The sequence below is a fragment of the Mus caroli genome, chromosome 2 (assembly GCF_900094665.2).
Source record: "Mus caroli chromosome 2, CAROLI_EIJ_v1.1, whole genome shotgun sequence".
In the NCBI taxonomy this organism is placed as follows: Eukaryota; Metazoa; Chordata; class Mammalia; order Rodentia; family Muridae; genus Mus; species Mus caroli.
The window spans coordinates 28,697,112-28,710,558 of NC_034571.1; the positions used below are offsets into that span (position 1 = coordinate 28,697,112).

The window sequence follows — 13,447 nt, forward strand, 5'->3', positions numbered from 1 at the left end:
TGAGTTCGAGGCCAGCCTGGTCTACAAAGTGAGTTCCAGGACAGCCAGGGCTACACAGAGAAACCCTGTCTCGAAAAACCAAAAAAAAAAAAGAACTAGAAGCTATCTGGCCAGGCCCTCAGGCTAGCACACACAACCTACAGAGAGCCCTTCCCCTTCTTTAAGCACCATGTTCCCTGGAAATGAAGCCCATTGCTTCACTTCACCACAGTATTAGAAACTGTGGAACCTCACCATAGTAGGCCCTCCCAACTGCACTAAGAGCTTTTGAGCTGTTCTTAGAGAGAGGCTGCACTCTGTCAAGGACAGACCCTTTGCCCCTTCAGTTTCTTCTCATCTAAACCATCCCCTAGAATTCCTTTCAAATTCCATGACGGCTTCATCTGTCACCAGCTCTTGAGCTGGGGACACAGCTCATGGTGTAGAGCACTTGCCAGGTACACATGGTTCAAGTTTCAACTGGCAGCTCTGTACACTGAGCCACAGGCCACGGAGGGACGCACCCCTAAGAGGCATTGCAAATACATCTTCCATATGACTGCACTTCTTCTAACAGCTCCAGGATGAAGCAAGGCCGGGGGCTTTGGTTTACAAATTTTCTTTACAGACACAGACCAGGTAATGTAGACCAGAGTGGCCTTGAATTCAGAGCTCTCCTGCCTCTGCCTCTGGAGTGCTGGGATTATAAATGTGAGCCGCCACACAAGGCTAGCCCACATAATTATACAACCAGCACTTTACTGACTGACCCATCTCCTTAGCCATTTTCTTTCTGTCACTTGTGTTTATTGGATTCAGTGAAGTAACTGTGGGTGGGCAGTAAGAGGCTGCCTGTTTCCATTGCTGTAAGAAATGCTGTACCATGAACATTCTACTTTTTTTTTTTTTTAAACACAGCATGTCACTCATAGCCCAGGCTGAACCCAAGCCTCACTACCTAGCCCAGGCCATGCTTGAATTTATGATAATCCTCGACTGCTGAGTGTTGAGATTCCAGCCATGTGCCACCATAGCCAACTAACCATCTCATCTTATTTTTTTTTCCTAATTGTTCATTGACTGCGTTAGTATGTATGTGTGTGTATATGTGTGTACATGTGTGCACATGGGGGTTGGAGGGAAATCTATGGAAGTAGGTTTTCTCCTTCCACTGTGTGGGTATAGGGATCACAAGTGGGTTATCAGACTTGGCAGCAAATGTCCTTGCCCACCACACTGGATCAGCAGCCCTGACCTTTCTATACTTGATGGGTATTTTGGCTATTTCTGTGTGGGCCTCTTGTGAGCAACAGTCTGTGGACACTCCAGTTCATGTTTGCTGAGCACATACCTGAGTTAATTCAGAATACACATCTGACTCTGAGCCTGCTGGGCCACAGGCACACATACCTTAAACTCTAGCAAATATTGCCAAGTGCTTTTTGGAGCAGCTGTGTGGCCTGGCATGACATCACACTGGGAACTGCAGTTTCCGACGTTTCACTGAGCTTACCAACCCGACACGGAGTCCCTCATCGGTATGAAGGTGGGGACTTCTCACATACATGTCAGCTATTTGGATCTCTTCCCTCAAGTATTTTGGTTTTGTTTCCCCCCTCTTCTGGGTAGAGTGTCGTCTTGCTTTTTAAAATGTTTATTTTTAAAGTATGCATATAGGTGTGTGCCTTTCTTGGGGTTTGTGCCCATGAAGGCCAGCAGAGGGCACCAGATTCCCCTAATGTAGGTGCTGGGAACTGAACCTGTATCCTCTGCAAGAGCAGTGCACACTGGGCCATCGCTCCAGCCCCAGTCTTCTCTCTCCACCCAGCCCTTCTATTCGGCCTTCCTTTATCATACATACCCTTACAGAGCACCCAGCACTGCATTCTGTGAGGGCTCCAGTCAGGGCTTATCGTCTTTCCACAGGGGGTGCTAGACGTGTGTAAATTCACAGTACAGTAATGAACAGGGAGGGTAGCGCATGCCGCAAGGGAAGGAGAGAGCGTACTCACTTGTGATGCCCTCGGTCATGATGTCTGTCATCTTGCAGCAGGAGGACAGCATCCTCATGCTTAACTGGTCCACCACCAGCACCTGGAAGGAAGAGGAGAGCTCAGGGCTGCAGTGTCTGCCCTTCTTCCCTCACTGGCTTCTAAGCAAGCGCTCTGGAGCGTGGAGAGGGTCTTCCTTCCCTGTGGCCCACAGTTACGCTCGGATAGGCACTGACCTTTACCTCCAACTTCACCCTCTGACAACAGTGTTTGCTCCCACTGACATGACGTTATAAACTATCAAAATACCCCTAAGCATTTATACACAAGGCAATAAAGAGGAGGGAGTCGGGGGCTGGAGAGATGGCTCAGTGGTTAAGAGCACTGGCTGCTCTTCCAGAGGACCCAGGTTCAATTTTCAGCATCCACAGGGCAGCTCACAACTGTCTGTAACTCCAGTTCCAGTAAAAGGCTCTGACATCCTCACAGACATATGGCAGGCAAAACACCAATGAACATGAAATAAAAATGATTTTTAAAAAAGAGAGAGAGAGCCGGGCGTTGGTGGCGCACGCCTTTAATCCCAGCACTCGGGAGGCAGAGACAGGCGGATTTCTGAGTTCAAGGTCAGCCTGGTCTACAGAGTGAGTTCCAGGACAGCCAGGGCTACACAGAGAAACCCTGTCTCGAAAAACCAAAAAAAAAAAAAAAAAAAAAAAAAAAAAAAAAAAAAAAAAAAAAAAAAAAAAAAAAAAAAAAAAAAAAAAAAAAAAAAAAAAAAAGAGAGAGAGAGAGAGAGAGAGAGAGAATCATGTATAGCACCAACACTGTAGTATTCTCAGGTCCTAACTCGCTCTCATGGGAGACTGGCTAGTGTCCACACAGGGTGCTTCATGGGCTCAGCACAGCTACCATCAGGATATCTACATTCACCAGCACACATAGACTGCATAGAGTAGGTGCACAAGTGTTGTAGCCTGCAGAGTTTGCCTCATCTTTGCTATGTCCTCTCACCCCACACACAGGAACAGTGTAAAAAGGCTTTTTCTTCTCCCTCATTCTATAAAGCACAGAGAGGCCCTGACTGTGGGAGCCATCACCCCAGATGGTTCCAGCCAGAAAGGTTCTGCTGCTGTATGGCAGCCCCTTGGCTTCATCTGCAGAGGCAGCTGGGAATTCTGGTGTCTACAAAATCCTGCCTAAAGGAGAGGGTGACAGAGAGACATGCCAGCGAGCTCCCACCAGATGGCCTCCCCTCTAGAACCTGGGAGAACCGAAACAGAACTCCACAGCGCCAGAACTGAGCTTCAAAGTCCTCCTTGGCCAGTCAGCTCCCATGCCCAGTGAACCTGGGCATGTGTGGGCTCTTGATTCCAGGGAAATCTGAACCAAACGGGCAGTGCAGCCCCTCCAACAGCACATGAGGAAGTTCCGAGAGTCCCACTAGCTCCTGGCCAGTGTGACGCTGACCTCAGAGGACCTTTGCCTGCTGAGCCAGCTCACCAGCTCACCATGTCCAGGAAGAGACTTCTGAGCCACACTCATGCACCAGCCATCCTCGGGCCAGGAAAAGCACTCACTCCTATCACCTCCCTGCAACTCCAGCTCTGCCTTCTTTGTTTCTTCTGTGTGTGAGGTTAGGGAGAATGTTTGCATGTGTGTGCTCATGTGTATGAGGGAATGCATGCACAGATGGCGTGCGTCCTCTCCAATAGACCTCACTGTGTTTACTGGGCCGAGGCCTCTCAGTGATCCCAGAACTCACTGATTCTGCTAGTGCACTTAGCCACTCGCCCAGTCAGCCAGCCTCAACCTCCTGAGTGCTGGGGTCACAAGCAGGTCACCATCCTGCCTGCCATCCCTGAATGCCTTGGTCCTTACACTTGCACAGCGCAGGCTTCATCCGCTGTGTCTTCTGCCCCTGCTCTCCTCACCATGACCTCACCCTTCCGGTCACGAGCTGCTCGTTACTTACCTTCCACTCACCCTTCTTCTTCACCTTCTTGATCACATCATGCATGATCTCTAAAAAAGGAGCGGGGTAGAGGGAGAGAGGAAGAGAGGGAAGGAGGGAAGATGAGGGAGAGAGAAGAAGGGAGAAGGATGGGGAGGGAGGGAGGGAGAATGAGGGAAAAAGAAAAAAAGGGAGGGAGGGAGGGAGAGAGGGAGGGAGAGAGAGAGAGAATATGTTACTGTAATTTCTGAGGCGTCCACGCCTGCCTACTAGAGCATCTTTCCCAGGCTTGCTTCCTCAGTCGGGCAGTTCAGCCAGCCTGTTCACAGAGCCACTCAGCCACCACAGAGGGAGGCCTTTCCTGGGTTCCTTAACTCATCGGTTCGTAGACATTTTGACCTCAAATAAAGTGCAGTCTTCTTTATGCTTTTCAAACCACAAGACCCCAGAGATTCTCTATGTGGGTAAATGACAGTGGGCACTAAGATTGAAGCTAGCCACGTGTTACACACCTGCATACCCAGAACTTCGGGGGTGAAGTAGGCAAATTCTGAACTTGAGGCCAGTCTGAGACACAGAGGTAGTAGAATACTAGCCTGAACAATATAGGAAGATATTGTTCTGAAGACAAAAATCAACTGGAAAAAAAGTAACTGATTCATTTATAATAACAATAAACCAGTATGTGTTAACTAAATAAATAATATTTTAGAGAACGAACAGTACCCATGCAGGGAGTATGCAGGGGTCTTACATCTTTGTAGCTCTTCTAACGTCTGCCTTTAGAGAGGACAGCTGTCTGTCCCTTCTGCTTCTGAAGCCAATCTGTCTGGAATCAGGTGACATCTGGAAAGGGCTCAGAGAGCATGAAAAGGAGGCCAATGACCTCACAGCCTTCCTATGGAGACAGCTGGGAGTCGTCGTTCCCACCCCCGTCCCCCAGGATATTAGATTTGAGAACCACTGCTGTAAGTAAATAAAAGACTCAGACCAGGCCTCAGGCCCACGAGCCCCCTCTAACTCTCCGGTCAGGAAGCCTGAGGTCTGCCAAGCTCACTATACCATGGGCTCCACACAGCTGTCACGTTGTGAGTTTCTACAACACCACAGCCCCACAAGAATGGCGGCAGAGGCCTGGCATATATCACAGAGGCCTTGTAGGAAATATGACCTGCCCCTCTGAAAGGCCAGGCCCCACATTATCCTGGAATGAAGGCTCACAGCAGACATTAGCAGGTGACTCCAGCACTCAGGTCCTTGCCCACCCTTCTAGGACACAGAGGGTCTTAACTCTGCTTCTGACCATCAAGAATCCATCCTCTCAGGAAGTGTTCTCAAGTTTTTAGGAACTTTTCTTCTGATTATTAAAAACAAAAATTGCAAGTTGTGGTGGGTGGGACTTGCCTGGAACCATAGCAGTTGGGAGGCAAAACAAGATGTTAAATGTTAAGCCAAGGTAGGTCAAGTTCAAGGCTAGTCTGCCTCAAGAAGAAGACGAAGAAGAAGAAGAAGAAGAAGAAGAAGAAGAAGAAGAAGAAGAAGAAGAAGAAGAAGAAGAAGAAGAAGACGACGACACAGGCAGGGGTGAAGCTTGGAGGTGGAGTGCTTGCCCAGCAGTGGAAGGCGCAGGTTTGAGCCCTAGCATCACAAAATAAAATAATGCAAATAAAAAACACAGATAAATACTATTAAAAATACATCTAATGCTTGTTTCAAGAGGCTGAAGTAGGAAGATGGCAAGTTCAAAGCCAGCCTAGGTAATAACTGGAAACCATCTGCAAAGCTCCCATTATGAGCCTGGGAGGCCTCGGGAGCTGGCAGAAGCTTGTTGCTCCTCCCGAGTCTGCTACACCGTGGGAGAGCAAACACAAGGTCCTGGGTTCAATCCCCAGTACCATAAAAGGGAAACAAGGTAAAATCATTTGTAATCTTACCAACCTAAATGTATTTAGCTAACCTCTAGTTCATTTCATACTGGCTTTTCTATGTAACTTCATATAGCTGAGATCATCTTTCATGGTTATCTTTTACTTTATATATTCATTTTCCTATGTTAGTAAAACTGCATTCTGGATGGGAGGATATGCTCAAAGTACTCTTTATACTTATATGAAATAGCCTTATGTAACCCTGCCTTAAAAATTAAAATATAAAAATAAGATTAACATGAGAGAAATACTTCTACTTCTTGGGACTTAATTGTTTATGGTCCTTTTAGGGGACTGAACTTGGGCCCCACACATACTAGGCAAGTGCTCTGTCACTGAGCTCTGTCCCATCCAGATCCCTAGGATTCTAAATGCCAGCACAATAGTCCATAGCTTACTCAAAAATATTTCCTGTAGACACTTAATTTACTTATTTTGTGGTGTAGTGAAAAACTGGACAGAAAGTGTTTGAGCAAATTAGGCTATATTCCTTTAATAGACTAGTGTGTACCCATTGGAAATAATGATATAGGAAGACACATATTCATGTCTTCACTCCTTCAGTGAGCATTGGCTGGGGGCCCACAGTGTAGCAGACACAGGAGGAGCGACACAAGCTTCAGCCAGCTCTCGCGGCCTCACAGGCTCATGATGGGAACAACCACTCAATGAAAACAGCACCCAGAGCGTCTCCTGTGTGCCTCAAAAAGAGTATGCCAGGGTCCAGGTCACAGCACAAACGGACGGAGCAAGGCCACCCCAGGAAGTTGGTCCTGACTAACAAGCAGCCACCAGATAGAGAGAAAAGTGGGACACTCAAAAAGTTTGTAGAGGACAAAGAAAAGACACTTGACATCGGCTTGGGGCTGAAGAGGTGTGTATGGGCTTAGGATGGAGGCAGACCACAGGCTCATGGGTTGATGGCTTGGTCCCCAATGTGCTATAATTCAGAGGTAAGCAGTCACCAGACCTGGAGCTTGTCAGTAGATTCATCCATTGATAGATTTAATTTTTTTATATTTATTTATTTTTGGTTTTTCGTGACAGGGTTTCTCTGTATAGCCCTGGCTGTCCTGAAACTCACTTTGTAGACCAGGCTGGCCTTAAACTCAGAAATACCCCTGCCTCTGCCTCCCAAGTGCTGGGATTAAAGACATGCGCCACCATACCCCGTGGACTTATTTTTTTATTATTTATTTATTTAATTAATGTATATGAATACCCTGTAGCTGTCTTCAGACACACCAGAAGAGGGCATCAGATCCCATTAACAGATGGTTGTGAGCTACTACGTGGTTGCTGGGAATTGAACTTCTTTTTATCGGATGAGTGGTGTGGACCCATGAAAGGTAACCTGAGGTACTGTGGATGGAGATGGAAGAAGCGGGCCAATGTGACACATATTGCATAACAAACCCCAGCATTTGGGACAGGAAGAGAGGGAGAGAGGCAAAGACCATTCGAGGGGTACAAAGAGAGGTCAGTAGGAGGATACCAGGAGTCTTATTGTATTTTGTGGGGCTGGGGATGTAGCTCAGTGGTTAAGAGCACTGGCTGCTCTTCTAGAGGACCTGGGCTCCATTCCCAGCACCCACATGGTGGCTCACAACCATCTATAGCTCCAATTCCAGGGAATCAAATAAAATCAAATAAAAAACTAAAACTTTAGGGTCTGGAGAAATGGTGTAGTGGTTAGGAGAACTCACTGTTCTTGCGAAGAACTTGGAGTTTGATTCTGGGTTCCCACAACGTGACTCATAACTGTAGCCCCAGGCCCAGGGAATCTGACACCTTCTTCTTCTGGCCTCTGTGGTCATCACTATATACAAATGGTGCAAAAATACCCATACACATAAAATAAAAATAAACAAGCAGTGGTGTTCACACCTTTAATCCCAGCACTTGGGAGGCAGAGGCAGGCGGCCATCTGTGAGTTTGAGGCCAGCCTGGTCTAGAGGACAGCCAAGCTATACTCCAGAGACATGAGCTTGGCTGACTTTGACAGGCTCTCAGTGAGACAAGAACAGACTAGAGGGAGAGGGAGGATAGAGAGATGACCTTGACAATCCTTTTCACAAAGACTTGCTAAAAGGTAGCCGAGAATAAATAAACCAAGAGAACAGAGATAAGAAAGCAAAGGAAGGCTTTGTTTGTTCTGAAAGATGTGAGATATCAGAACATTTGGTCTTGGCAAAAACAAAAGAAGATCCAACAGAAAGGGTGGATCAGGATCCCGCCTCCCCTTCTAGGAGAGGGACTTGGACCACCTGACCTGGGTGGAAGGGGCTGAGACAACAGGATGCGTTGATGGACTGGTGAAGATGAGGTTATCAGCTGGGGTGGGGGCGAGGGGATAAGTGTTAGTGGAAGATTTGAGAAAAATAGACACCTTGTATCTTTCCAGAGATCACGGAAGTGATTTTCCACATTTTACCATTTCTGGACAGTTCTAAAAGCTAATTTGGGATTTGTGACCACAGTTTTAAGTAAAACCAGGAGCCTGGACTTTTATTTTACCTTTTGAGGCTCACTATGTAGTCCAGATTAACCTCAAATTTGCAATGATCCTGCCGGGCGTGGCAGAACATGCCTTTAATCACAGCACTAGGGAGGCAGAGGCAGGCGGATTTCTGAGTTCAAGGCCAGCCTGGTCTACAAAGTGAGTTCCAGGACAGCCAGGGATACAAAAAGAAACTCTGTCTTGAAACACTTCTCCCCCCCCCCTCCACCCCCACCCCCACCCCCCCGCAAAAAAAATTTGCAATGATCCTGTCTCAGCCTCCTGAGCGCTGTGATTATGGGGTCCTCTATGCCTGGCTCTCCTTCCATCTTACATGGGGTTCTAGGGATGGGATTCATGTCAGGCCCACTCAGCCATCTCTTCAGCCCTACAACTTTTTTTTTTTTTCATTTAAGTAAATGAAATCACAAAGTCACATCCAGGGCACTAGAATTCTATGTATTTCATTGAAGGCTGGCATGTCAAGGTTTCAGAGCAAATACAACTGGGTTTTGTTGTTTTGTGATGCTGAAGTTTATTCTCTGTGCCTTAAATCCTTGCCTTCTACTGGGAATACCTGAGTTGAGGGCTTTTTAATTAATTAATTTTTGAGACAGGGTTGTCCTGGAATTTGCTCTGTAGACCATGCTGGCTTCAAACTCACAGAGGCCACCTGCCTCTGCCTCCCAAGTGCTGGGATTAAAGGCATGCACCACCACCACCTGGCTAATTTTCTTCTTTTTAAAATTATAATGTAATTACATAATTTTCCCTTCCTTTCCCTCCCTCCAAGCCCTCCCTGATGCCCTTTGCTGCTCTGCTGAAATTCACAGTCTCTTTTACCTCTAATGTTATACATACAACCACTTTTTTAAAAGTATATATGTACAGGCAAATTGGGAAAACATAGAGCAAAATGTTACCTTTATTAGCTTTAATTGCTGGTATGCCCCAGTGTTGCTCTGTGCTTCTACTCATACAAACAGACAAACAAGCCAACTAGAAAACAGAACCCAGTGCTCTGCAACACTGTGTGGAGGCCTCCTCTGGACTCCTTTGAGGTCATCTGTTGGAAGAACTCTTGGATTGTGGAGGGGCACATCAAAGTGCAGGTGTCCTAAGTTTTGGTCAAAGTCAGCTAAATTCCCAAAGCAGAACCACCCTCTGCTGACTGCAGGACTCTGGCAGGACAGGATGCTCTCTCATGAAAGGTGAGCCTGCCTGTGGCTGTGCTGGGGTTGTGACGTGGTAGGGGAGGTAAGTGTGTGCTCTGCCACTGAGCTACATACAGTCTAGCCCCCTCTGCTTTATCTGAACTTAACAAACGACTCAGGCTGAATATCTTTTGCTACCAAAAATTAATTTAAATGCAGTAAAAAGATATTGCTCAGGAGACTTTCAGATTGGGGAATGTAGAAATACAATGAGAAAAGTCAAAGCCAGCACAAGTATTCACAGGCATGCCTAACGGGTGCATCTGCAGCCTTCCTACAGCCTTATCTCGTCCCCCAAATCCTCACAGCATATATTTGTCCTGGGTATTATTAACAGCCAATCCTAGCAATGCCCTACATTCTTTAATCCAATACCAAAAAGGAAACATGGATTAGAGCCCATTTTAGCATGGAGAATCAAGTGGCCTGGGCTATTTTCTAGCATATAATCCCATCTTGTTCGCTCAAGTTTGCAGAGCTCCTCTATAGGGAGAGAGACCGAGAGCCCTCTAGAGCCGGTCAAGTACTCCACCAAAGTGTTTCCACCATCCACCTCAGGCCACACAAGCTTGAAGACCTGAGTGAGAACCTCATACTCCACACACAAAGCCAGGCAGGGTTGCATTTACTTGCAACCCACGTGCTGGAAAGGCAGACAGGAGGGTTCCTGGGGCTCGTGGGCCAGCCAGCTTTGCTTAGGTGAAGCCCAAGTCCCTGTCAGAGACCATCTCAGAAAGCAAGATGGTCAGCTCTGGAGGAAAAACACCCAGTGTCCCTGATACACACACACACACACACACACACACACACACACACACCCATGACTACATGCACTGACTTTAGTGAACTTAGTGAACTAGAGCCTAGTTAGGGTTGTGGCTCTGGAGAACACATTTTTAGGCATGAGAACAGATGTCCTGGTCTTCACGGTAGCAGGACTTGATGAAGACTCCCACAAGCCCCAGTCACCTTCAAACATGACAGCTTCCTTCCTGTCCTGTATCTTCATCCCCATCCCATCTGTCATCTGAGATGGCATAGCACAGAGGCGTGGAGTTCTGCAAGTGAGCCGGGCAGTAGTCTAGGCTGGGCTCAGAGCTGAATGAGGTGACTCAGCCCAGGGGCTCTCCATCCCCACACAGACCCCAGTGTTCAGAAGACCCAGTTCAAAGTCCACAGCTTGAACAGAGGTCTTAGAGGTTTTCCCATGGGGCCTGCTGAGACACTTGTCTTCACTCTTGAAGGACAATACAGGTAAACAGTGGCTGTCCTAAAGTACAAGTCTGCACACCAGATGGGTCAGGAAAACTCTTCCCTTAATCCTTACAAAATGCAGTGCGGCCTATGGTGTTATATAAATGCAGAGCCACAGTGATGCTTAGGTAAGAGCAGTCACCATCTTAGGATTTCTCTCTGTACTCACTTGCTGGATTGTTGTTTTGTACCAGCGACAGACCCAGGATCTTATGTATGACAAACCTATGTACTACCACCAAACTGTACCAACACAAACCCTATTTTTGTTTTATTTTTCTGGGTTTTTTTTTTTGGGGGGGTGCTTGTTTGGTTCTGAGAGAGGGTCTCACTATGTAGCTCTGGCTGTCCTGGAACTCACTATGTAGACCAAGCTGATCTCAAACTCACAAGAGATCTGCCTACCTCTGCCTCTGGAGTGCTAGGACTGAAGATGTGTGTACCACCACACCTGGTAACTATTTTGCAAATTAGATTACAAAATTCTTTTCAAATCCCCCATTTAAAAAAGCAAACAGGGCTGGTGAGATGGCTCAGTGGGTAAGAGCACCCGACTGCTCTTCCGAAGGTCAGGAGTTCAAATTCCAGCAACCACATGGTGGCTCACAACCATCCGTAACAAGATCTGACTCCCTCTTCTAGAGTGTCTGAAGACAGCTACAGTATACTTACATATAATAAATAAATAAATCTTTAAAAAAAAAAAAAAAGCAAACAAACAAAACAATAACAACAGTCTAGTCTAGAGATTAAGTTCCAGGACAGCCAGGGCTACACTGGAACTGTGGGAGACAGTTCCTTGAAAGCACACAGCCAGTCATGGGTACATATAATCACCCTCACTTTACACAGTATAACGTTGAGGCTCGGGGAATCAAATTGTCTAGTAACTACACAACAAAATGTACATGGAGATTCAAAAGAACATATAAAAAACAGTTATTTTAATTAAAGAACTGTCTATGTGGGGAAATGAAACATTAAACCCAAGCATTGTAAGATAAACTCATAGAACTCCTGCATACTACTATGGTGGATGAAAAATAGCAAAACCAGTATGTTTGTGTGTGTGTGTATAAAAACATTACATATACATGTGTGTATATGTGTATATACATTACACACACATACACACAACAATAACAACAACAATTGAAGAAAAAGAGTTTATGAATTTGAGTGAAAGCAAATCAGAAAAGGGGGTAGTACATGAAAGGGGCTGGAAGGAGGAAAGGGAAGAGAAGAAATGAAGTAATTACATAATAATCTCAAAAATAAGAATTAGAGGCAGGTGGTAGTGGTGTACACCTTTAATTCTAGGACTTGAGAGGCAGAGGCAGGGAGTTCTGTTTGAGTTTGAGGCCAGTCTGGTCTACAGAACAAGTTTCAAGACAGTCAGAGAACCACAGAGAAACCCCGTCTCAAAAAAACAAATCAATAAACAAACAAATCATTTTTTAAAAGTCCGAGTTCAGCCAGACACAGGGGAGGCAGAGGCAGGGGGCTCTCTGTGAGTTTGAGGTTAGCCAGGGCTACATAATGAGACCCTGTCTTAAAAACCAAACACGAAAGAATCCAAGATCCTTGCTACATAATGAGCTCAAGACCAGCCTAGACAGAGTCCTGTGTGGGGATGCACATCTTTTTGATCCCAGCACTTGGGAGGTAGAGGAAGGCAGGTCTTTATGAGTTCCAGGTCACTCTGGTCTATATAATAAGACTGTCTAAATAAATAAATAAAGGAAAAAAAAAGGAAGGAAGGAAGGAAGGAAGGAAGGAAGGAAGGAAGGAAGGAAGGAAGATTTGCATGCATTGACAGCCCTTGACCAGTTTGTGGTTGTTCTTCTGGTCTGTACTAGGATGCAAAAGAAAAGGTCCCTGAGTGTTCTGCCTGCCTCTGTGGCGTTTAGATTGAATTGGGATGTACATCTATGTGGTAGGGAAGTTGGGAAAACTCTTCATGTAATCTTATTTTCCATCATTTGTCGCCATAACTGGCTGCTGCTTACTGTCCATACAATACCAGGACTTTAGACAAACAGGGCTGACATGTTATTTTGACCATGATTTACATGGAGTAGAGGCATTGCTTTAATGAAAAAAAAAATGTTGGAGGCTGGAGAGATGGCTCAGCAGTTAAGAGCACTGACTGCTCTTCCAAAGGTCCTGTGTTCAAATCACAGCAACCACATGGTGGCTCACAACCATCGGTAATGAGATCTGATGCCTTCTTCTGGTGTGTCTGAAGACAACTACAGTGTACTTACATATAATAAATAAATCTTTAAAAAAAGAGAGAGAGAAAAATCGTCACATAGGTTGTCTAAAAATTAAAGTGCATTATACCCCCTAGGAAAAAAAAAAAAAACCAAAAAGATAAATAATGCAGTGTTTCTTAAAACAGGACTACTCCACAGAGCCCTCAGATGACAGGTCCCCCAACTTACCTTTATAAAATAGCATTTATCTAAGATTTTAATTTACTATTTATATCTAAACTATACTTTGCAGACGTAAGAGAGACCCCAAAGCACCAGCCACGGTGAGAACAGGTTGCTCCTCTCTGAGGCTTCTGAGGAGCTCCTGTCTAGCCCACTTGAGTTTAATTCTGGGGTAGTAGGGGATTA

General features: G+C 45.9%; 1 protein-coding gene and 1 non-coding gene across 2 annotated transcripts in view; one reads left to right on the forward strand and one right to left on the reverse strand.

The window, feature by feature from the left end:
• Stxbp1 (syntaxin binding protein 1) overlaps nt 1-13,447 on the reverse strand; it is a 61,241-nt gene that overhangs the window by 32,798 nt on the left and 14,996 nt on the right. Inside the window, exons 2-4 of the mRNA XM_021156801.2 lie at nt 3,946-3,995; nt 1,992-2,073; nt 1,390-1,439 (exon numbers count right to left, since the gene is read on the reverse strand). Coding sequence (XP_021012460.1) covers nt 1,390-1,439; nt 1,992-2,073; nt 3,946-3,995 — 182 coding nt within the window. The remainder of the gene's footprint in view (nt 1-1,389; nt 1,440-1,991; nt 2,074-3,945; nt 3,996-13,447) is intronic.
• Nucleotides 12,624-12,751, forward strand: LOC115030464. Its single transcript, XR_003836060.1, has one exon. It is a non-coding gene; the product is annotated as a small nucleolar RNA SNORA31 (small nucleolar RNA).